Below are 25,665 nucleotides of genomic sequence, written 5' to 3' on the forward strand. Positions count from 1 at the left end.
TACTTAGAATCACTTAGCCATGTTATTCTTGGAGAGCATAAGCAGTTAACAGTAGCCTAAAGTTTGATTTAAAAGAACTGCAAGGTATTACCTGTCTCTAGGTTTCTCTGTCTCAGGAACAGTGACTGATTTGTCCTCAGAGAGGAGTGGGACAACAGCCTACAAAAGTAAGAGAGCAGGGTAATTCAGTGGGAGAGTCAGGCTTTTTAATTTGAGCATATTCACTTTCTTTTGCCACCTTCTTAAAGTCATGGCTATCACCCCTTAAACCTGGGAGTCTATGAATAAATAGTCTGAGGTGAGTGTGCAAATAAGTAAAATATTTTAAGCACCTAAAAATTAGCTTCTAAAAATCCCATTCAGCCACCCCACAAACATCTTAACTACAAACATCTAAATACAACCTAAACAACTAAAAGGCTTAGGAAATAGCAGGAAGTTATCACATACAGATACAAACAGAGAGCTAACAGAGTTATATCTTCCCGGCTTTCCCACCAGAGGTCAAGGCATCACTGAGAGTTAAGGGCTACTTCTTACCACAGCTGCTTTCTTGGCTGGGCTTTCTGGCAGGTCACTGCTGGAGCTGAGTGGCTTCACGGCTGCAATGACAGCAGAGTGCATCTCCACTGCCTTGCGCTTGGGGGCGAATTTGGGGGAAGAGACAACTTTAACCACAGATGGCTTCACATTCACTTTGGGTTTAGCTATAAGGGAAAGAAAATATTTGATTATTTTCTTTAGCTTAAAAAAATCCTCTCTTTTACAGGGAGAATAACTCAGAATATCAAAATTCCTTCACAGTACTAGATATATAAATAGTTAAAAACAAAACAAAAAGCCCAGACTGAAAATGATCCATAAGCAATCTGCATAGCACATGGCCACAATGTATACATATACTCAAATGATTCCTTTAATGGCTCTTGAATCCACTATTGCTTCTATTCCTTTTCTCTCTTTCAAAACCAGAGAAAAGATGCAAGACAGAAAGTTTTTGACAAACATTTTTAAATAGCCAAGGGAAAAAAAAAAACCTCATCTAGTTTTGGCTTTTTAAATAGAATTATAAGAACTATTACTACCATCCACTTGTGTGACCAAGATACAAGACAAATGAAATTCAACCCAATTGTTGCCAGGGAATTACTCCAACTTGGTAATTTTGAGATCCTCAAGCAAGACACACTAGAAAAAAAACACTCACCTTTACCCCTTTTTTCCAAGGTCTGCGCTGCACATTTCACATTTAACACTGAGTCGCCAATCCCTGCGGTTTCTACCTCTGCCTTCTGGGATGACTTTGCGGGAAGCCGCTTTGTTAGGCAGCGTGTGATGCCTGGCACTGTGGTGAGCCCCGGCTCCTCTGCTATCTGCGTGTTACAAGAGTCCACATCTCTCCAAAGGGACGTCAAAACTGATTTTTCCTTCTGTGAGTTTCCCCTCTCTGGTTGTTTCTGTATGTGCTTTTCTCTCATGGTCTCACATTTCTTGACTTGAATTTTAGTGATGCCAACTCCTGTTGTCTCAGTTGAAGCCTATGGATCAATTTAAATGACAGAATTAAAATCTGGTACCTCCAATAACCTACATGATAATTACTATTTATAAGTTACAAGGCAAACACCTAAGTCAAATAGTGTCTCACATTATCCAGAACATAAGCACTTTTGATCCTTATTTGATATTAAATAAAAAATACCAATCTAAAGATGAAAGATTAAAGATGTGTGGGACAATAAACATCCAGATTTCTTATGACAATCATGACCCTAAGTCTAATAAAGTCTTGCACAATTTATTAAACAAAGATGTTCACTATCTTAGTAGGTAAAACAAAATCTAAATCCCAGAAGCAGACTACGCTTGTACACCACTATTGTGGCCAAGACAAACATTCTGAAGAACTACTAATATGGTAAAGTTAAAGCAGGCCGCAAGATGGTACACTGTAAAGTTCTCAATTACATCCTGAACACGAGTTAAACATTAAAAAGTTCATATACATGTATGTATAAACAAAAGGCTTGAAGGAAATCCATTAAAAAAATTAATGGTGGTTACCCATAGACTGAACTATAGGATTTCTCAATCTTTAAAAAATAAAAATCCCCAAGTTTTGTCCAATGAATTGGCATTACTGTCAAAGCCAGGAAAAAAGCTTCGTTTAAAAAATATTAATGATCAATTAAAACAATTTAAAAGGGCAAAGAAAACTGATGATACATACAGAAGTACAAAAACCTCCCATGAGAAACCCCAACAGAAAATTATAAATGTAGTGAAAGGCTGTTTATGTAATGTGCCAGTGAGGTGTTACATAGAAATTTATTATAAGCTAGAAGTGAAAAAGCACATTTTACCATTCATCTAGCCTTTACTTGCCATGGACAAACTACAAAATGATTTTAAATAAACTTACCTCTTTAGCCTCTGTTCTAGTTACACTGCTCTGAAATGCAGTGTCACTTTCTTCTTGAAGTTTCTTTTCTTCTTTTGTAACTATATTCACATAAAATAGATTATTAGTTATTTAATTTAGACTACAACTTTCTGATAGACGAAGTTAAAATTTTTCTTAATGAAAGTAATGCTAAGGTAGGACAAATAAAAATGTAGATAAAGCCCACTGGCCCTCCTAAAGTTTCAAAACGTATATTAAAACAGCAAACATCTAGATAGTGCTGCCGTACAGAAACAGCTTAACTTCATTTAATCCAGTGACTTTCACAGGTTATCTGAGTAAAGAAAACTTCACAGAACTCCTATGAATATCCCGTGGTACATGGCCCTCCAAAATATTTAGGGAAGTGCCACTATAGACCATGCTCCCCCTTGTTACCTGATTTTTTGGTGATTCGGAGAAGCCGCCTAGCCCCTGGGGTGGCCTCAGGCTGAGACTGGGAGCTGGCTCCCAGGGCACTGCTCTCGGAGCTCTGCTGCACCCTCAGTGCCTTCTCTAGTTTAATTTCCTCCAGCGTCTTGATGTGTACCTCCTGCACAGACTTTGTTCTACCTGCAGGCTCCTCTGATTGTCCTTTGTTGGCAACTATCTGTGGCAAAACCACAGTTTTTTTAATTTCATTATCAGTCTTTAGCTTGATGCAGGTTAGATCCTTTTTGCTTTTTTGTCTCTCTGCTTCCTGCTGTCGATGCTTCTTTTCAGCCAAGACCTCAGAGAAGGTTTTGATGCGGATAGTGGAAGAGCTTCTGGCTACTGAAGTAGAATCATCAACTTTTGAAGGTCCTTCTGTCTTGAGTTTAGTCTGCAATTCTCCACGTTTTTGACTGGCTCTTTCAAGAAGAATTTCTTCCAATGTTTTCACGTGGATCTCACCAACTTTAGTAACTCTCTCTGTTTTCAAGGAGGAAAAACAAGTCACTATACTTGATGTTCATCTCTTAATGACATAGAGTCTCTCTATTCTTGGATCATAGAGTCCAACAGAGTGGTATCATTTAGGTAGGCATTTAAAATGATTAAAAGTACATTAGTTTTCATCTCAAATTTAGAATACTGAATGTCTTAGGTATGGCCCTCAGAAACTCTCAGAGGCAAAAATTACTCATTTGGATTTCTAATCAAAAGCCCATTCTGAAAGCCATTTACTACTTGGAGAAACTTGTCATTATAACTCTTACCAATAAAAATAGCAATAAATTTATTCTTCCATTCACTCATAGGTATAAATACACGCTGGACCCTGCCTGAAATGTAATGGTAAGCAAAATACAATCTCTCGCCCCATTTAGTTTATAGTCTAACAGTGCAAAAATTAAGCAATGACCAAGTATGGTAATGGTGATAGCATTGACAAAGGAAATATAATGCTATAAAGGAGCATGTAGCAAGCAAGAACACCAACTTCTGTCTAGAACTTGGTTAAGGGAAGCTTTTCAGAGAAAGTAATATTTAAGTGATACTTAAAAGAGGTAAAACAGGTGACAAGACGGAAGAAAAATAGGAAAGGCCTAGAGACTGAAATGCTACTGAAGAGCCACTTTTAGTGATACATTAATCAATCTTCATCTGTTTAAACTGAAGAGCGTATTTCACACTTGACAGATATGCATGTCCTTCTTACTAAAGGATTAAATAAAGAAATAATGAAGTGATATGGGAGAAAACAAGAATAATTTGGATATTACAAACACATATTAAGTCACTGAATACATGAAAGATCAAAACCAAAAAAATAGACTTTTTACAACCTTAAACACATATTCTGAACTTTGAATATATTCTTGCTTCTATATGGAGTAGTCCCTATTGGTCTCATTTCTCTTGCTTCCTACTTAGTTTTAACTGAGTTCATCTAAGAACCTGGCAACTTATAAATCTGGTTTGCTCCACTGATCACACAGTACCATAACTGACCGTATTTCCTACCACACTAGATACTTCACTAGAACAGTAAACTGTATTTACTTATCTGCAATATTTTAGTACAGTACCTGTCACTTAGAAGTACTCACTTACTGACTTATTTCCTTAGGTTTTTAAAATAAAAACTCTTCCATTTCAAAATGGTAGACTAATACCAAAATAACAACTACAAGAAAGTACTATGATGAATGGTGACATGGCGCCCCTGTTCCTCCCTCCACCAAAATTCCATCAAAAGAAGACATTAAAAGTAAAATAAATCCACAACAGCAATGGAAATCAAGGATACCACTGGCAGAGCCTAAATCTTGAGCAATTTCTGAGACAGAAAGCAGATGCCTAAATTTATAGAAACACAGAAAAAGAACACACTGTAGGAGAAGTTCTGCCCAGCAGAGCCATAAAACCCTTGCCAAAACTAGTATGAAAAACAACAGCGGGCAGAAATTTGAGGATGGCCCCTACAGATCAGTTGGTCCAGTCATGACCTGGTCCTTAAGAAGAGGAGAATCTGCTGCTGGGGAAAGGAGCACATGATAAGGATGCTGGTGCTGGAGAGCAGTAGAGCATGAAAAATTCCAGGCTTTCACAAATGCCAAGCAGAAAAAGGAGGTGGAGGAAATAAAAAGCAAAGCTAGAAAAGGAAAAAAATTAGTTGAACTCTGAAAGAAAGTCTTTCTTACAGTGGTAACTGTATGGGCTTCCAGCTTCCTATTCTGCAAACCACACAAACTGCCTCTGGGTGTATCCTCTCCCTTTAGGCAGACGTTTTAAGTCCGTTCTCCCAGCCAGAAGAGAGGACTACTTGGAAAAAAAGACCTTTAGAACCACAGAAGAAATCCATGCCAGGTACTTACAATTATGAAAAGGAAACACTAAAAATACATCAAAATAAACAAAAAGAAGTGAAGAGGACAAAGTAATAAATACACCTATTGTTTTAAAAGATTCAGATTTGACACCCAGAGTAGCCTGAATCAGTCTGTGAAAAGAGAAATCAGTGAAAAAAATAAGTTCTTGGAAAATAAAACCACAGGCGCCAAAATAAATCCAACTGAAGGACTGAATAAATAAAAAAAGACCAGGTTGGTTGAAAACCAGCCATCTAGAACAGGGTTGGAAAACTCAAGTTCATGGGCCAAATCTGGATATAGTCTAAATTTTACAAATAAGAGCTTTATTGGAACAGTCACTTACTCATTTACGTACTGCATATGGCCGCTTTCACACTGCAACAGCAGAATTCAGCAGCTGTGACACAGACTGTAGACTTCAAAGCCTGAAATATTTACTATGTGACCCTTTAAAGGTTTATCAATTCTTAATATGAAAAATAAAGTCAAGCAAAGATCTACTCAGTCTCTCCCTATACTGCTCCAGTTCCCTCTAAGCTACAGTCCCTCAAACCAGAGCCCAGGAGTGGTTGTGAGCATTTCATGAGATAATATACACAAAGTTGCTTGACATCCACAGGAACTTGGGTCTAGTTCCCAATCACAATGTAAGCAGCTTGAGGTTTGCTTCCCTAGAAGAAACAGATGTCCATGCCTGCCATGGTGTACAACTCAAGGGATCCAATTCACATGTACGTAAGATGGTCTATGTTGAAACCCAGGCTACAGTGTGATGGTCCTTTTCAGAATTATATTAACACTGGAATGCTGGATAACTTGCTGCTATTCTTATTGGTAGGGTATGATTGATTGCAGGAGGGTGAGGAATAGGAGGAATTACGTTATTCTTTGTTCTTATTTTTAGGCAAGATCCTAGGAACCTAGGTTTTAAGGTCCTCAAAAAACTGCAAGGTAATTATCAAGGAATCATCACTGCTATAAATAATGTCAACATTATTTTCACAACAGATATTTATATTATATAATATGCTGATATTACTTCTAACCAAGAATTTCTGTAAAAATTTTCCTCTCAATAAAGATGGTTGTCCACCTGGATGGTGTAGCTCAGTGGATTGAGTGCGGGCTGAGAATCAAAGGGTCACTGGTTAGATTCCCACTCAGGGCACATGTCTGGGTTGCAGACCAGGCCCCCAGTTGGGGGTGTGCAAGATGAAACCACACATTAATATTTCTCTCCCTCTTTCTTCTTCCCTTCTTCTCTATCTAAAAATAAATAAAATCTTTTTTAAAAAAAGAACTTAATTTAAAAAAAGAAATAAAAATAAAGATAGCTGTCAAAAAAGGAAAAAAAGAAAAAAAGGACTCCTGGAGGTGTAGGTAGATATGCTTTGCTTCCTCGTACAACCAAAAGAACAACAAAATTAAAAAACAAAAACACATCCAGAACTGCCAGATAATCAAATTGTATGGAAGTCCGAAAACCAAGCAATTAAAGAAACATTCATCCACACTGGTAGGAGGTGTGGAAATGGCAGCCAAGGCAGTCCCACATTTGTGTTCAGATAAGCCAGGAGGAATAACTGAAGGGTGAGACAGACCATACAAACCAGGGTTCCAGGTGGGGAGATAAAGCCTCAAAACTTCTGACTGTAAAAATCTGTAGGGGTTGCAATGGCAGGAGAAACCCCCAGCCTCACAGGAGAGTTCATTGGAGAGACCCACGAGGTACATAAAACCACCCACCTGGGAACTGGCACCAGAAGGGCCCAATTTGCTTGTGGGTAGAGGGGGAAGTGACTGCTGAAAGCAGGCAAGAGTTTAACATTGTACTGTCTCCGACCCCTTCCTCACACACAGCACCACAACACAGTGATGTGGGTTGCCTCACCCTGGTGTACACCTAAGGCTCCACCCACCCTTTACAGTGTAACAGGTGCACTGAGATAGCAAAGGAGATAGCCAACCTCATAGAAATGATTGAGTATAGATGCAAAATAGAGGAAGAAGTGAAGGCTATGAAAAGTGAAATAAAGGAAAATATATAGGGAACCAACAGAAAAGGGAAGGAAACCGGGACTCAAATCAATGATTTGGACGAGAAAGAAAAAATAAACATTCAACTATAACAGAATGAAGAATCAAGAATTCAAAAAAATGAAGAGAGGCTTAGGAACCACTGAGACAACTTTAAATGTTCCAACATGTGACTCATTGGGATGCCAGAAGAAGAAGAGGAAGAAGAAATTTAAAACTTATTTGAACAAATTACGAAGGAGAAATTCCCCATTCTTGCAAAGGAAATAGACCTGGAAGTCCAGGAAGCTCAGAGAGTCCCAAAGAAGTTAGACCCAAGGAGGAAAGCTACACCAAAGCACATCATTATTATATGACCCAATATTAAAGATAAGGAGAGAATCATAAAAGCAGCAAGAGAAAAGGAGACAGTTACCTACAAAGGAGTTCCCATAAGGCTATCAGCTGATTTCTCAAAAGAAACCTTACAGGCAAGAAGGGGCTGGAAAGAAATATTCAAAGTCATGGAAGGCAAGGACCTATACATCCAAGATGACTCTATCCAGTAAAACTATCATTTAGAATGGGAGGGCAAATAAAGTACTTTCCAGATAAGGTCAAGTTAAAGGAGTTCATCATCACCAAGCCCTTATTATAGGAAATGTTAAAGAGATTATCTAAGAAAAGGAAGACCAAAAATATGAACAGTAAAATGACAACAAACTCACAACTATCAACAACCAAGCCTAAGAAAAACCACCAAGAACTAAGCAAACAACCAGAATAGGAACAGAATCACAGAAATGGAGAACACATAGAGGGAGGGTTATAAGTGGGGAGGTGGAGGGGAGAATGGTGGAAAAGGTACAGGGAATAAGAATCAAAAGTAGGTACAAACTAGACAGGGGGAGGTTAAGAATAGTATAGGAAAAGGAGAATCCACAGAACTTATATGTACAACCCATGGACATGAACTAAGGGCGAGGGATGCTGGTGGGAGGGAGAGTGCTGGGTGAAGTGGGATAAAAGGGAGAAAAAAAATGGGACAACTGTAACATAATCAATAAAATATACTTTAAAAAAGAGAGAAAGAACTCCACAAAAGGAAACAAGGTTGTTTACAAAAAGGGTAAGTATGTTTGACATCAGATTCCCTTTTTAGCATGCTGGTAAAATCTTAATATCCAAATCAGATAAGGATAAAATGAAAATGGAAAAGGACAGGCTAATACCATTCATAAATATAGATATAAAAATGAAAGAGAATCAAACTGAATCCAGCAACATATAAAAAAGCTCAATGTTCAAGTACATGAACGTTCCATTTAATTATTCTTTAAACTGTACACATATATACACTTATGTAATTATATCTTGCAATTTAAAAACATTAACAATTAGATAGGAACAATCTGAAGAAAAAAATTAAAATTGGAATCATCTCATACATACGGACTTCTTCCCGAGAATAAGTTTTTTTTTTCTTTTCTGTATGTGGAACACTTAAGGTTTTTTATTTATTTAATTATTTTTCAAGTACAGCTTTCTGTCTTTTACTCCCATCCCATCCCACCCCCCCTCCCAGTGCTTCCCACCTCTCCCCATTTCCAGTCCCCTTAGTTGATGTCCATGTGTCCTTTATACTAGTTCCTGTAAATCCTTCCCCTTTTCCCCCCGAAATTCCCTCCCCTCTCCCCTCTGGTCGCTGTCCCCCTGTTCTCTATTTCAGTGTCTTTGTTTTTATTTTGTTTCCTTGTTTGTTTTGCTGTTTAGTTTCCTGTTAAAGGTGAGATCATATGCTATTTGTATTTCAACACCTGGCTTATTTCACTCAGCATAATGCTTTCCAGTTCCATCCATGTTGTTGCAAAGGGTAGGAGTTCCTTCTTTTGAGAATAAGTTTTTATTATAAGAAATTCTTATTTTACCCTAAAGCAAAAAAAGGGCAAAAGTGATGTGTTCTTTTGTAATGTTTCTTTGTTCACTACAAGAGAAGTTTTCCCCATCACTGTTGTTCAGAACATAACTTCAGGACAGCAATCATTTTACTAAATAACTACTTTAATTTAATCTAATTCCTTTTCTTGTTGTATTCTTAGGTTGTTTCTAATTTCCTATTTTTAATGCAACACTGAACAGTGATTATATGCGACCTTCTTTTAAAAAAGGTTTTATTTATTTTTAGAGAAGGGGGAAGGGGAGAGAGAGGGAGAGAAACACCAATGTGTGGTTGCCTCTTGCATGCCCCCAACTGGGGACCTGGCCCACAACTGAGGCATGTGCCCTGGCTGAGAACTGAACTGGTGACCCTTTGGTTCACAGACCTACACTCAATCCACTGAGCCACACCAGCCACGGCTCATTATGCCATCTTTAAGAACAAAAAGAGAGTTCATACCAGTGAGTAATCAATTACTTAAAGAAAACCACAAAAAAACAGAAAACACAAGCTCTAACCTAACTCAACAGGTAAACAGGAGAAAGGGTAAAGATTTTACAGCAAGAAAAAAGATATCAGAAGCTGGTCTTGGGGTTTACCTACCTGCTGCCTCCTCACTGTTCACACCAGCTGACACACCTAATCGTTCCTTTAGAGACTTAGAAACTTGCACTGTAAAAAACAAAAAACCCCAAAACCAAAAGTTGAACACAGACTTTTATAGGCCAAATATCTTTTTCAAAGATCACAGATTAGGCTTATACTTATTTTCTAATGTGAATGCTTTTTAAAAGATGTCTTTTAAGTCTTAAAACTTTCTGCTCTATGTGGATCATGAATGAATTCCCTAGAGCACTCTGTAGAGCTTTAGAGAAAGTGTCTTTAGATTTGAAAAGCAAAAACTACTTAATTTAGTAAAGTAATTTTGTTAGCATACAACCTTCTAAAATCTTACTGGCATCAAGTTTTGCTCCGTCTATCTATTTGAAATATGTTCTTTAGTATGAAAGTCTTTAATTATAATAGATAATCAACAAGTAAGAAAATTTGGCTGCAAACTTTATGCTTCCATAACACCACATACTTTTCCTCTCACAGAGTTTACCACAATACATACAAGTATTTCTATTTGCCTTTATGCTGTAAGCTCATGAGGACTGTAATAGTGTTTACTTTATACAATGGTATTTACACAGAATCTAAGAGGAAGCACTTGAATATTTATTGAATGCACTAATAAAATGTACACCAGAATCACACACACACAAAGTATATTACAACACAGGTACCTTTCTTTGGTGTTTTGTCAGTTTCTGAAGCATCAACTTTTTTCCCTAGCCTCTGTGCAAGGCTACGCTTTAATGGAGGATCACTGTCACCACCTACAAACAGGAGGAAGTTTCAGAGTTCAGAGTTCAAGTCAACCTTCAGCAAGGTTAAGAAATACAAGCAAAACCAGACAACATAACAGCAGGGGACCCCCCAAAACCCAGAATTATCTTCTGGAGAGTGGGCCCTTAGTAGTACAGGCTTCCCCTGCTAGTGAGCGTTCTAGGAACCTACTTGTATCAGTGTGGCAGCAGGTGTTGTTGTGAGAGGCTGCATTCGGCCTAAGTTAAGTTTTTGGAAGACTGTTCGCTCATGTCATAATGGGTGATTTATGAGCATGCCTGCCCACACAGTGCTGAATGTTTGGCAGTTTTTGACCAAAATATGTCATGCCCACCATGCCCCGCCCTCTCTATTCACCCAGTCTCATCCTGAGAGACTTTTCTTGTTTTCCTAGATTAAAAAAGTCATCAAAGGAAAATGTTCTATCTATGTGAAAGAGGTAAAATGAACAGCACTAAAACGCATCAGAATCGACGAGTTCAAAAACTATTTTGAACAGTGAGAAAAATGTCTCAATAGGTGCACTGCATCAAATGGAGAGTACTCTTCTGAAGGTTACTGGAGTTCAACCATGTAAAACTAAATACACAATTTTTATAAATAAATTCCACTTTGGGGGATCCTCCGAGTAGAATATTTCTATAAGCTTTCTACATTTATATGGTGTGTTTATTCACTAGCTTCTTTAGAACTCAATGTCCCAAAAAGAAGAGGTAAAATAAGAGACAAAAAATTAGAAGGCACAAATTAAAACTTCCCAAATAACTGACTAAAATTACAAATGAAAGATTATAAATCCTGGTTAAGGTTGAAATTCCGAATTAAGAACAAGAAAAAAAAACCCTTCACATACAAAAAAACTCTTAGCTGGCCATTTGCTGAATTCTATGTAAACTTGTGGTTTAATGCATCAAAAATGATCAGGAAGATGGCAAAAAGCCCACAAAATTTAGAATTTTTCTGTGACACAAAGACTCTGAAGGCCACACAGCCCCTCTTCAATTCCAGACAAGAAATCTAAGGTTATAAAAGCTTCTGTATCTTAACCAAGGCATCAATTAGTGATGGAACTAAGACCTGAACAAAGTGTCCTAACTCCTGCTTTATTATATTACAGTGTTCAATACAAGCTGTTTAGACATCACAAATTGTTTTTTTGGATTGCTTGACTGAAGGTATAATAATTGTTGTAGGGTCCCATTAAAAACTTGACTCTAATTTAAAATTTAATTTATAATTACGAAACCAAAATTCACAAAGTTTATACATATGCTGATATTAAAATATCTTATTTCTGTATTTTTTTACCTAAAATTTCTCAAGGAATGAGAATGGTATCTAAGAAAACCCAAAACAGACAGGATTTCATGTTTGCAAGTACATTTTAAGAGTATGAAGGATTCTCCGAAGTCAAAGGAGACTTTCAAAATAATTTTTTGAAATTTATTTATGTATTTTTGAGAAAGGGGAAGGGAGGGAGAAGAAGAGGGAAACATCGATGCCTCTCACACTCCACCAGCTGGGGACCTGGCCCACAACCTAGGCATGTGCCCTGACTAGGAAACAAACCAGCAACTTTTCAGTCTGCAGGTCAGCATTCAATCCACTGAGCCACACCAGCCAGGGCTTTTTTTTCTTTTTTAAAGTAAATGGTTATCTTTTGCTAGGTTATTTCTCTTTTTTTCTCTTTTATTGATTCCAGAGAAAGGAGAAGGAAAGGAGGAGAGAGAAATACTGATGTGAGAAACATCAATCACTTGCTTCTTGCATACTCCCCGAACCCGTAATACAAGCATGCACCCTGTCTAGGAATCGAACCCTGGACTTTTTGGTTTGTGGGATGATGCCAACCACTGAACCACACCCACCAGGGTTAAAAATAATTCTTTAGACAAACACACTAGAATAGGTACACAACAATTCTGTAATACAGTAAATACTCCCCTAAATATAAACCAGCATTAATAACTTCAGAGACTGAATTTATATTAACTGGATACTTTTTTCCCTCCAAAAGCTAAAATTTCATTTTGTCCATTGAAATAGATATTCTTTATTGTTTTTTAAACCTAGTACCTTCTAAAAAGTTGGCAATAATCAAATTAATTTGTAATACTATATATTTGTATGACTTCAATAAAAGGTATAACGCACACATGAAAAGCATTAAAAACTTTTAAATGTGCTTTTAGCCAAGACTTCATACAGGTAGACCACAAATCAATATGACAAGGCACTTACAGAAAAGCACTTATATATGGAAAATAATATGAAGGTATCATATTAATGGACAAAACAAGCAGAAAACAAAAGATATGCACAAAATGTATCTCACCTACTGAAACTTTTCTTTTCCCTAGTCTCTCAGTGAGACTCAATCTTACCAAGGGTTCTTCTCCTGAAATGACAAAAACAGAATTTCTCTACCATTAGACAATTTTTCTGTATTCAGTAACTACTAGTGGGTAAAAGTATGTGCTGATATTAACATAAGTTACCTAGTCTATTGAAAATCAGATCTACCTTAATAAAGACTATCACATTACAAAAATATATTAAATAATTTAAATAGACAAATGCACAGCCCAAAGAGAAATATCAGTACAGTCCTAATCATTAATAGTAGCCAAGTATACAAGGACAAGTTGTTTTTTTTACCATATAAACTCATGACTATAAACTCAACCATACTTCTGCTTGTGCATTTCCTTTTTTAATTTTAAAAAAGAAAAATCATACCCCATTGCTAGTTAACTCTCCTATAACCTTCTTTGTTCACTCCAGAAATGAGCTCTTCTGATTCTTTGTTGTTTGAATGGCACAAACATTTAAATGTATCTTCATATTAGAATTACTTGTGTTATATTCCCTACTAGATTTAAAACTATTAAGGAAAATATTTCTATAACTTAAATAACATAATTGTTTACCCATGAGAAGTCAATAAATTTGTTGAGTGGATACAAATAAACAGTAAATGTAAAAATTAAATATACATAAATGTCAGAACTGCGTCAACCTTTTTAATCGCAGAGTCAAATGTACTAACTTTTCTTTTCATCCTTCTATCCAATGAACATACTAAACTCTTGCTGCAATTCCATCAAAGGTAAAATACACACAGGAATTTTGCTCTTGTAGTTATAATTTATAAGCGTAGCTTGACAACTCCACAGCCTGCCTATACCTCACCTTGTTTGTTGGACAGAGTTACTGTCCTCACCACAGTCCGGACATTCTCTTTTTCAGGACCTGGAACGGTCTGAGGTTGGAGTAAAAGACTGGAAGCTCCTGAAGAACCTTCTGAATAAAACAGGTCAAAAAAGAGCAAATAATTTATGGAAAATAAAGCTATCACAAGTCAAGAAATCTGATTTGTGACCAGGTAAGTCCAATATAAACCACTGGACGACTACAACCAATCAGTTTCTCTTTCTGTTTGCCTACAGTGATATGGGGTGGTGGGAGAAGGGGAGATAATCCCTACTTCTTATCTTCCTTGGGCTCAGTATGTGAATAAAACATAAAATTGTTTTGAGTGACTTAGGCACTCCACTTTTTATTTACCAACAAGGCTAACACTATTCTAAAGCTAACCTCAGAAGCACACCAGCTATCAGGTAGTCAATTCAAACTTTTTCATCTATATTCAACCACATGCAAAACACAATTCCAATGTTCTGATAGAAAAAAGCTTTATCAAGAGGGTACTTAGAACCAACCACTTGTTCTAAATGTTATTACTTTCACACTGTACTTCCCCCCGCCCCCACTCTACTTTCTAGGGTTGGAAATACATGAATCAACCAGGCTGAGGCAAGCTCCAGAAGAAAGTCTTGGCAGCTCTTGAGATGAATTCATCTACTACAAAATAAAGTATTTCCTTTTTAAATATACTTTATTTCTCAAGATAAACGAGTTCTTCTGGGTTCTTTTTTACCATTTCATTTATTGATTTTAGAAAGAGAGAGGAAGGGAGACCGAGAAACATAGCTTGTTGTTCCACTTATTTACGCATTCACCGGTTGTTTCTCATATGTGCCCTCACTAGGGAAGGAACCTGCAACCCTGCCACACCTACACAAGGCTCTAACAAACCAAGCTAGTGGCCACGGCTCTTTCGGGTTTCTTAACTGCAGTGCTTAGCTGTGAATAGTCAGAGACCAAAACAGTTACAATGAAATCATGATTTAAGTAAAATAAGTAAGTCTTTTACTTCAAACCAGGAAGAGTAGGCAAACTCATTTTGACTGTTGCCAAGGGTCCTTATTATTGGAAGGGTCCTAATTATTCTTCTATAGCAACGTTCAATGATCTGGTCAAAACTGATGACTTACCCCCTTGCTTCTTGGATTTTTCCTTCATTTTCTTTGACTTAATTTCCTCAAGAGTTTTTATTCCAAAATTCAAACATTCACCTGAAAAATGCAAAGAGAAATCACACGAGGAACTAAGCACCCTTTTCACCTCTGCATTTTATTTGTATATAGCAGGTGTCTAGATGTTTTCTAAATAAATACGAGAAAGTATCATATACATATATATATATATATATATATATAAAATGGGCAGAGAAAGGAGAAGTGGTGGTGATCGACCATCAACTAAATTTCAAAGGTATTTAAAACAGTTTGGACACATTCAATAGTGCTGTTAAGATTTATGAGAGGGAGCCAGCATCATCAATACAGCCACTTCTTACCTTGTTTTAAATTGACCCCAGGTTTCCGGGCAGATGCCACTCGTAATCCATTATGCACTTCGGCAGCTGGTTGCAGGGTAGGTGTTTTGGTTTCATCACCTTCCTCAGAGAACTGATCTATAATAACATTTAAGGCAAATGTACAATTAAAAACAGGCCTAGAGGACTTCCGCCAAGATGGAGGTGTAGGTGGAAACACTGTGCCTTCTCCCACAACCAAGTTTGAATACAACAAAGGTTTGGAGAACAAAGACGCAGCCAAAGAACAGAAAAACTGAACTATATGGAAGTCCAACAACAATGAACCCTTCTACCTGATGGGTAAGAGGGGCGGAGCCAGCAGCGGAGCAGGGTCGAGCAGGAGGATCTCCCGACCCCAGGCGCACAGGCATCTGGGGTAGCGCCGGCGGACCCAGTGAGGGCTTGGGATGGTGGGAGTGAGAAGTGAGATGGACCCGCGCAGCCCCCAGCAACGAACCCAGCAGCGGCTGACAGCCGTCGCACACTCGCGAGCAGTGGGACAAATCGCGAGGCCCAAGGTGGCAGCGGGAGGAAGCAAAGGGTGCTCGCCATTGCCTTCCTTTGGCCCCGCCCCCACATAGTGTCACAACCCTGCGACTGGGTCGCCCGGCCCTGGTGAACACCTAGGGCTCTGCTCCTCATACATAACAGGCACAAACAATCCAAACTATGGCTCAAGAAGAACTCAAAGCCCCAGAGCCAATAACTCTAAGTGACCAGGAAATAGTCAGCCTCTCAGATGCACAGTTCAAGACACTGGTGATCAGGATGCTCACAGAACTGGTTGATTATACTCACAAATTAGAGGAACATATGAAGGCTAAACTAATTGAAATGAAGGGAAATGCACAGGAAACCAATAGTGATGGAAAGGAAACTGGGACTCAAATCAAGGGGGTGGACCAGAAGGAAGAAAGAAATGACCAAAAAGGAAAAAGTAAAGTTACAAGAATTCAAAAAAATGAGGAGAGGCTTAGGAACCTCCAGGACATCTTTAAACACATTCCAACATCCGAATTATAGGGGTACCAGAAGGGGAAAGGAAACAGCCATGAGTGGAAAACTTATTTGAACAAATAATAAAGGAGAACTTCCCCAGTCTGGCAAAGGAAATAGACTTCCAGGAAATCCAGGAAGCTCAGAGAGTGCCAAAGAAGTTGGACCCAAGAAGGAACACACCAAGGCACATCATAATTACATTAGCCAAGACTAAAATGAAGGAGAGAATCCTAGAAGCAGCAAGGGATAAGGGGACAGTCACCTACAAAGGAGTACCCATCAGACTGTCAGCGGATTTCTCAAAAGAGACCTTACAGGCAAGAAGGGGCTGGAAAGAAGTATTCCAAGTCATGAAATCCAAAGACCTACAGCCAAGATTGCTTTATCCAGCAAAACTTTCATTTAGAATGGAAGGACAGATAAAGTGCTTCTCAGATAAGGTCAAGTTCAAGGAGTTCATCATCACCAAGCCCTTATTATATGAAATGCTAAAGGGACTTATATAAGAAAAAGAAGATGAAAAATATGAACAGTGAAAGGACAGCAAACACACAGTTATTAACAACCACACCTAAAACAAAAGCAAACCAAGAGGACAGCTAGATCAGGAGTGGAACCATAGAAATGAAGAACACATGGAGGGTTAGCAACAGGGGAGTGGGAGGAGGAAAAGGGGGGAGAAGGTACAGAAAATAGCATAGACATTAGGTAAAAAATAGATAGGGGGGAGGGCAAGAATAGTGGGGGAAATATAGAATCTAAAGAACTTGAGACACGTGGGCATAAACTAAAGGGGAGAAGGGTGGGGGAGGGGGTGTCTAGGGTGGAGGGGAATGAAGGGAGGAATAGAACAACTGTAATGGTATAATCAATAAAATATATTTAAAAAAAAAACAGGCCTAGAGTTTTAATCCTGATTCTAATTCACAAAGTGCCCCCAAATATTTATTTGCCTTGAAGAACTAAACCTTACCATCATCATCCTCATCGTCATCTGCAGCATTGATTACAACTGGTGGGTGCGTGGGGCTAGGAACATTTTCTGAACTTTCTACTTTCATTACACTCCGCATCTGAGGAGAGGGATTAGACTGGACAGACAATTTGTTCTGTTGAACTGTGAGCTGGCAAGCCTTCACGTCCTCTTCTAGTGACTCAGGCACAGTGGGCAACACAGCTAGACATACAAAGTTAGTCGTAAGTTAAAAGGTATAAATGACAAAAATCCCTGACCACCTATCATAAACTGGTACATTTTCCTTATAAGCACTTACGTTTTTTTACTTAACTTCCCCATTTCCCCCAATTAGGTTCTCAACTTCCAAGGAGAGAAAATGTGGCTTTTAGTTATTGCTTTACTGTACATAAACACACTCAAAGTGGGCACTCAAAACCTACAATAAATAGAAGGCTAGATGCATAGTGACTGTAAATTATAAACATGTAATTTTAATATTGTAATTACAGTTTTTTTCCTCAGCAGAGAGTAGATTTTAAGAGATAGTAGGTAACATTTTGGGGCCAAACCAGAAGGGAGTGAATCTACTCCGCCCCCCGCCCCATAAAGGTGAAAATATGTAGCCATCAAATTTTAATCACATAGCTGGCATGGCTTTTAAACAGCTAATCATTCCACTAGCAAAATACTTTAAAGGGGACTTTGGAAATAAATACCAGCTTTTGGTAGAGCATAAGTTTTATTTTAGATTAGTCTACATCAGGGTTAGCAAACTGTTTCTGTAAAAATCTGGACAGCAAACATTACAAGCTTTGTAGATCTGTCTCAAGTACTCAACTTTGCAACAGGAACACAAAACTTGGCCACAGAAAATACAAAAATGCATGGGCATAGTTCCCTTCCAATAAAACTTTATTTTATAAAACAGCTGGAGGAACATGATTTGCCAAACCCTGGCCCGGAGAATCAAGTTTCTTTCAAAAACCTCTATGGATCTGATAAGAAAATGGGAATGAAGTAAGCTATAGTAATCTAGACACCTGAGGCAACATGGCTTTTGGCAACAGTTCTGATTATGACCCTGCCACTTATTGGTTTGTAACTGTACAAATCACTTAACCTTAATAAAGTTCAGTTCCTTCATCTGTAAAGTGTAAAGAGTACCATTTCTCACAATAGTAAAAGAAGGCAAGTACATAAAGTACTTTGTACAGTGTGCATATGTGTTCCATTGTATAGTAATTATTCTTTTAAAATTAAAAACATCTCACTTTTGCTCGGAGGTAGAAAAAGGCCATCAACATAACGTCCTCTGTTGTGATGGAAAGCGCAGTTTAGTTTTTGACATCCCATTGGTTGATTTTCCCAGTAACAAGGAATCTCACTGCGTTTTTTCTGTAAGAAGGAAAAACATAGTTTTCAAATAAAAAAATGAAGTGTGACATGTATTAATTTGGTCACTTGTTTTCTTGAAAAAGTTCACATGCAGTATTAAAAAATCTGAACCATGTGAGGCGATTTTGGGCAGGAGGAAGAGGGGTTGCTGAAAGCCACAAACTCCATAGATGATGATCAAGAAATAAAGGAAGTAGAGAAGAGTGGTTTTTTAAAACTATTCTTCCCTCCTTGCCCTCATCCTGGAACTCTAATCGTACCTGGAAATCTACACTTAATTCTGAGTTGCAGGATACTCTATTAGTTAAGATTATGGAATCTAAGACAAAAGGGTTTGAACCTTTATTATGCTACTTACTGGACATGTAATGTTGGACAATGTTTTGCCTCTAAATCTCACTTTCCTCAGCCATAAAATGGGAACAACCGTGGCTATCTTTTGATTTCTCTTAAGGATTAAGTGGAACATTAAATGTACACAAAGAACTTAGCACACAGAGAGGACTAAAGTACAGTTATTATTTGAAGTTGAACGTTCAAGGCTTGGAGAAAATTTTTCCCATTGTGACTTCTCAAAGCAAGGCACAGGCAACACACTGAGGATGGTCTTTTTCCTTCTCAAAAACCTCTTACGAAGGGGAATGAGAAAAAAAGAATAATTGCATATTTAGAATAAACTGATAGATCATGGAGACCTATGTCCAACAGAAATATGTACATCAGTTCTAGTATATAAATTAGATGTGTATAAAGATGTTCAGGCCCTGGCTGGTGTAGCTCAGTGGATTGATCATGGGCCTGTGAACCAAAGGATTGCAGTTCGATTCCCAGTCAGGGCAAATGCCTGGGTTGCAAGTCAGTTCCCAGCAGGGGACCCACGAGAGGCAACCATACATTGATATTCTCTCCCTCTCTCCTTCCTTTCCCCTCTAAAGATAAATAAAATCTTAAAAAAAAGAAAGAAAGAAATTTGAGGTTATAAAAAAAAAGGTGTTCAAATCAATTCTATTTGTAATTACTCCGAAGTGGAACCGACCTAAATGTACATCAACACTAGAATGGGAAAATATATTGTAGTATCTTCATATAATAGTGTATTATCCCAGACTTTGCTACACTTAACCTAACAGTTGCAGAGTGAAAGAAGCCAGTACAAGAGAGCACAGACTGTATGTTGCCATTTGTGCAAAGATCAAAACAAGAAAAATTTCTTTATGAAAAAAAGAGTATAGTCATCAGGATGGCAATTAGTTTGAGGGGTATGGTTAACAACAACGAAGGGGGAAGACAGTGTTGGAAATATTCTACTTTTCAATCTAGGTACAAGTAAGTATATCATTCCCTTTGTGGAAATTCTTCAAGCATATTTCTGTATCTACTTTAACAAATAGTTCAGTAAAGGAAAAGAAGACCTGATAAGCATTTCTGAAAATTAACTAACCTCTGATTAACAATCTGCATTATGATGGACCTCCCATCATAGCAAACAACCTAAGGTTTAAAATTCAAGAAAAGAATAGCAGCATTACTTCAGAAATTTTAAAATATGGATGAAAGAAACAGACACACAACAGCCATTACAAAAGGGCCTTAAATGTATAAAAAAGGTCAAAGTCTACTACTCTGAGAGACCGGTAATTTGGTAACACACTGCGTTGGTAGAAGAATTATGCAGTCCCATATACTTCTAACTAAAATGTAAAGTACTGGGTTAGCCAAAAAGTCTGTATGGTTTTTTCCTGTAAAATAAGACACATTTCTCATCTTCACCAATAACTTTATCTAAACATTTTGAGTGCATAAGCTATCTCGCATGGTTAACATTGATTGTTCTCAATTAATGTCTCAATTTGATCACTATCAACCTCAGCTGGTCTGCCCAACCATGGAGCACTGTCCTGTGAGAAAGCTCCAGTATGAAACTTCGCAAACCACTTTTTGACACATTCAATCCATCACAGCACCTTCGCTGTACGCTGCACAGACTTTTTTTTCCATTTTGGTTACATTTTTACATTTCTTGAAATAATAAAGCATAACACGCCAAAAATGTTGCTTATTTTCTTTCCTCTTCAATATTAAAATAGCCACACAAAAATTCACCAATTTTACTTTAAAAAAAAAATGTACACTGATATTCACAGCTGTCACAATACAATCTAACAAAACTGTTTCAAATGACGTTCAAGACAGGTAAGCACTACTAGAGTCATTTTCCAGGAAAAACCAAATGAAATAAAAAAGATTTATTTATTTTTAGAGAGAGGGGAAGGGAGGGAGAAAGAAAGGGAGATTTCTTCAATGTGTGGTTGCCTCTTGTGCACCCTCTACTGGGGATCTAGCCCGCAACCCAGGTGTGTGTGTGTGCCCTGACTGGGAATCGAAATGGCAACCCTTTGGTTCACAGGCTGGTTGGTGCTCAATCCACTGAGCCACACCAGCTAGGGCTTAACCTATGTTTTAAAAGTAAGTATCTTTACCTTTGAATAAAACTTACTAGTTTCTTGACACACCCAAAAGGTAGGTATAATAGCTATTATTTTTTAAAAGATAGGAATAACAGTAATCTCTCAATTCCCCCTTCCTCAAGGTAGAACCTAATGCCAATCTTCCTTGTTCCTAAGTCTGTGTTTAAGTTTTTACTCCTTTCTGGGAAAATTTTTTCAAATTACTAGATGACTTTTTTGTTTTATTTATTAAAGATTTTATTTTTAGAAAGAGGGGAAGGGAGAAAGGGAAAGAAACATCAATGTGTGGTTGCCTCTTACACACCCCGCACCAGGGACACAGCCCCCAACCCAAGCATGTGTCCTGACCAGTAATCGAACTGGTGAAGCCTTGGTTCACAGGCCAGCGCTCAATCCTCTGAGCCACACCAGCCAGGACTGGATGACTTTTTCAGTATCCTCCATATACAAGAGTCAAATAATCTGACCTGTTTAATTCACTTACTGGATTTTGCTTCTAAATGAAAAGTAATACACAATCAATAAAGATGGCTTGGAAAAATAGAAATAAATGACTGTAATGCTATTACCCCCAAAGAATCACTTATTTTGGTATAGAACTTTTTAACTTAAAAAATGTAAATGTATAGATGTATGTTTAAAAAAAGGCATTTCATACAATTTTGTACATTTTTCATTCAGCAATACATCTTCCATAGTAACAATCTCCAATATAACTATTTCTTTAAATTTTAAATAGGTAATACAGCACATAAGCCAAAGGTATAAGAGAATAAATCTTCTGGTCACAATATTTTTACCAACTGATCAACATACGATCTTCTTTTAGGTGTGTTTGTGTCTAAAGACACTTTACTTAATACACAATATATCATTTATTCATTAATACTGAATGAACTCAAGGCCAACAGCACTGTAACTCACACCTGAATGATACTTTATTACATGTACTTTCTTTCCTGTGCAGAGAAACACTGCACAGGACTACAGCACTACCCTTGGGGGCCATTTCAAACAGGAAAATCACCAATTAAAAAAGCACAAAAAATGCCTTCCCAAAAGGCGTTGAAACAGGCCACAAAAAGGACACCTGTTTACACTCTGAGAACTGAAACAAAAGGCAGAGAACCGCCTTGTTTGATCTCAGTTGGAAGTGTGTACATTAGGTGACTTAGGACACTCAAATTTTCCAGTGATCTGCACATGTCTGTGAATAACCACGAAAGCAAGTATTGATTTGGGGCTTACAAATAAATTTAGCAAGTACATAAATTTACAAACATGGAGCCGACAAATAATAAAAATTGACTTCATATAAAGGAGTGTACAGTAAAACGCTCCTTACTGTTCCTGGAGTCCCAATTTTGTCACTGGGTCATGAATACATGTTCTTTGACTATAGTATTTTGCCATGTATAATGCGCTACTATGTATAATGCACACCCACATCTTGGTGCTGCTCGTGTATAACGCATATCCTTCATACTACCCCTACATAATGCGCACCCTTATTTTTCCCCTCAAAATTCTGGGCAAAAATGTGTGCATTATACACAGAGGAATATGATAATCCCTTCACCTTCTTTCAGCCAGTCCCCACCTACACCCACCCCCTTAAAGCTGTCAGTCTCTTCCTTGTTTCTATTTTTGCTTGTTAGTTTATTTTGTTCATTAGATTCTACTTGTGAGATCATATGGTATTTGTCTTTTACCCATTGGTTTATTTCACTTAGCATAATAGTTTCCAGTTCCATCCATGCCATCAAAGTAAGAATTCCTCCTTTTTTTACTGCCATGTAGTATCCCACTGTGTAGATGTACCACAGTTTTTTTTTAATCACCCATCTACTGATGTGCACTTAGGCCGTTTCCAAATCTTGGCTATTGTAAAGAGCTCTGCTATGAACACAGGAGTGCATATACTCTTTTGAATTGGTGTTTCAGGATCTTAGGATATATTCCCAGAAGTGGAATTGCTGGCTCTTACTATTGTACTGATTATACATCCTGGCCCTTCCATATCAATTTAAGTAATTTTCCTTTTAAATTTTTTTATGAACAAGCCCTGGCTGGCGTAGCTCAGTGGATTGGGCACAGGCTGCAAACCAAAGGGTCGCAGGTTCGATTCCCAGTCAGGGCACATGCCTGGGTTGTGTTCCAGGTCCCCAGTGGGGGCCACGTGAGAGGAAACCACACATTCATATTTCTCTCTCTCTCTCTAAAAAAAAATTATGAACAGCTGCCCGGCATACCACTAGATCACTGGATGGGGTAAAATTTATTTTAAATGAAGGGCCCTGGCTGGTGTAGCTCAGGAGGCCAAGTGAGAGGCAACCACACATTCATGTTTCTTTCCTTCTCTTTCTCACTCCTTCCTTCTAAGAATAAATAAAATATTTTCAAAAAAAGGATTCATTATTTCATGCATTTTCCTATTACAAATTATGCTACAAAGAGTCATTCTGCTTCGTTCTCACTCTGCACACATGAGGTACAGGTATAAAATAGTACCTTTGTAATTAAGATGCAACCAAATAAGCCTCTGTGCAGAAAAGAGCTGATAGAGCAGCCTTAAAACTGCTATCATTACACAGTTGGCTTGCAAGATTGGCCCATGGCTGGCATGTGGAAACTTGGCACTCAGAATGTGCCTAGACTATTTGTACAAATACAAACAGGCTTATGCTGGACACCTGTTATCCTTCTGGGAGTCTGGAGCTTGGTATGTGTCAGGAAGAAAGTGCCTATGCAACCCACACTAATAAAAACTTCAGGTCTCTCATGGGCTTCCCTGCATAGAAACATCACACCACACCAATGCATTTTCATGGCTGGGGGAAGTGTCTGCTCTGTGTGACTTCCCATAGAAGGGAGAGATAATAAGGAAACCACATATGGATTCCTCCAGACTCTGCCTCTCCTTTTCTCTATGATCAGACAGTGTATCCTTACCATATCACTGTAATAAATCTTAGCCAGGAAAACAACTATACGCAGAGTCCCATGAGTTCTTCTGGAGAATCTCTAAATATAGATCTTAGAGACCCTGACACAAGCCCTGGCCAGGTAGCTGAGTTGGTTAGAGACCCAACACACTTTTCCAAGGAGTTGTGCCAATTTGTACTTTGCCAGCAATGTTATAACATGAATTTTCAAAAGTTACAGAGTATATATACCTTTCTGTGAATTTTAGTGAATTCTCTGCTATTTGGAAGACAAGAAGCAGAGAAGACAGTTAAGAGACTATAAATCTGGAACCAGAGTAGCTGTATGAGCCCAGGCATACAAACTGCGTATTTAGTCTCTTCCTTCCTACCCCACCCTCTTCCACAATTCAGTCCAAAGTCATCGGGTGAGGCTGAGAGAGGTAGGCATTCATGCTGGGAAAGGGAAGGATCTACTTGACAAGGCAGGACTGGCACAGGGTGTCAGACCCTGAGGAGTTAGTATGACATTCTTATATAGGAGGATGGCATTGCAGAATGTTGAAGTCCGAGCAGAGTGAGCAAGGTGAGCAAGATTTCTGTGCACAAGGAATCCTAATGTAGGTTGGAGAGGGTATACTCATGGACAGTCTGCCCAGAATGAGCATCCAAGACCAAGCAGGATGAGAAGGGCTGGATCTTCCTGAGTGGGATCCTGGTACAGAGTCAGAGAATGAACACGGTGAGAAGAATGAGCACCTCACATGGGAGAGGGCTGCCCAACACAGAGTATCAGAACCCAAAGGTGTGAAAATGGCATCCATAAGGGGGCAGAGGGCTCCTGAGTAGGATGTTGAGGTCCAAGCGGGATGAGGAAGGAGCCCTCACAGTGACATGGGGCGAGGCCTGGTACAGGGTGATAGCACCAAAACAAGGTGAGAAAGATGTCCCTGTGGAAAAGCAGACTCATGTGTGATGTCAGAACCTGAAAGGAAGGAAGAGGCTGGGATATAACACTGATTTACATAACTAGGCAACTGATGTGAACTCACAACTTTTTTTTTTTAATCCTCACCTGAGGACATTTCTTCATTGCTGTTAGAAGCGGGGGGGGGGGGGGGGGGGGGGGGGGGGGGGGNGGGGGGGAGGGGGGGGAGGGGGAGAGGGAAACATCTATGTGAGAATCATCAATCAGTTGCCTCACGCACAACCCCAGGCTAGGGACTGAAACCATAACCTAGGCACCAATTGGGGATTGAACCCGCGACCCTTCAGTTACAGAATGACACTCCAACCGAGCCACACTAGCCAGAGATGAACTCACGATTTTCAACACATAAGTATACAGTAGTAAATAATGATTTACAAATTCCCTTTTTCTGTCCATTGTAGGTCTGGAAACAGTAACACTCAACGAGCAGCTACAATTTGATTTCAATATTCTATTTTTCACTAAAAGTAACCAGAGCTCCTTGTAGATATGGCTGATTCCAAGGCTAGAAAAGGAAAAGCACAGGGTGAACCTAGAAAATCTTGTTAAGCCAGAAAGCAAAGAGGTATTCAAAGATTAATGGAAACATCTAACACAAAAACCAGCTTGAAGGGCTCTT

At 38.4% G+C, this 25,665-nt stretch overlaps 1 protein-coding gene across 3 annotated transcripts in view; it reads right to left on the bottom strand.

Annotated features, from left to right (window-relative positions):
• ZC3H11A (zinc finger CCCH-type containing 11A) overlaps positions 1–25,665 on the bottom strand; it is a 45,849-nt gene that overhangs the window by 1,950 nt on the left and 18,234 nt on the right. For all 3 annotated transcript variants that reach the window (XM_037067134.1, XM_037067133.1, XM_037067135.1), the window contains 13 exons: positions 18,540–18,663; positions 17,284–17,487; positions 15,291–15,407; positions 14,926–15,006; positions 13,781–13,891; positions 12,924–12,986; positions 10,486–10,578; positions 9,800–9,868; positions 2,843–3,355; positions 2,423–2,502; positions 1,208–1,538; positions 541–707; positions 92–159 (listed from right to left, as the gene is read on the bottom strand). In XM_037067134.1, coding sequence (XP_036923029.1) covers positions 92–159; positions 541–707; positions 1,208–1,538; positions 2,423–2,502; positions 2,843–3,355; positions 9,800–9,868; positions 10,486–10,578; positions 12,924–12,986; positions 13,781–13,891; positions 14,926–15,006; positions 15,291–15,407; positions 17,284–17,487; positions 18,540–18,663 — 2,021 coding nt within the window. The remainder of the gene's footprint in view (positions 1–91; positions 160–540; positions 708–1,207; positions 1,539–2,422; positions 2,503–2,842; positions 3,356–9,799; positions 9,869–10,485; positions 10,579–12,923; positions 12,987–13,780; positions 13,892–14,925; positions 15,007–15,290; positions 15,408–17,283; positions 17,488–18,539; positions 18,664–25,665) is intronic.

This window comes from Sturnira hondurensis, unplaced genomic scaffold (genome assembly GCF_014824575.4).
Source record: "Sturnira hondurensis isolate 20B ecotype Veracruz unplaced genomic scaffold, ASM1482457v3 Scaffold0017082, whole genome shotgun sequence".
Classification (NCBI taxonomy): Eukaryota; Metazoa; Chordata; class Mammalia; order Chiroptera; family Phyllostomidae; genus Sturnira; species Sturnira hondurensis.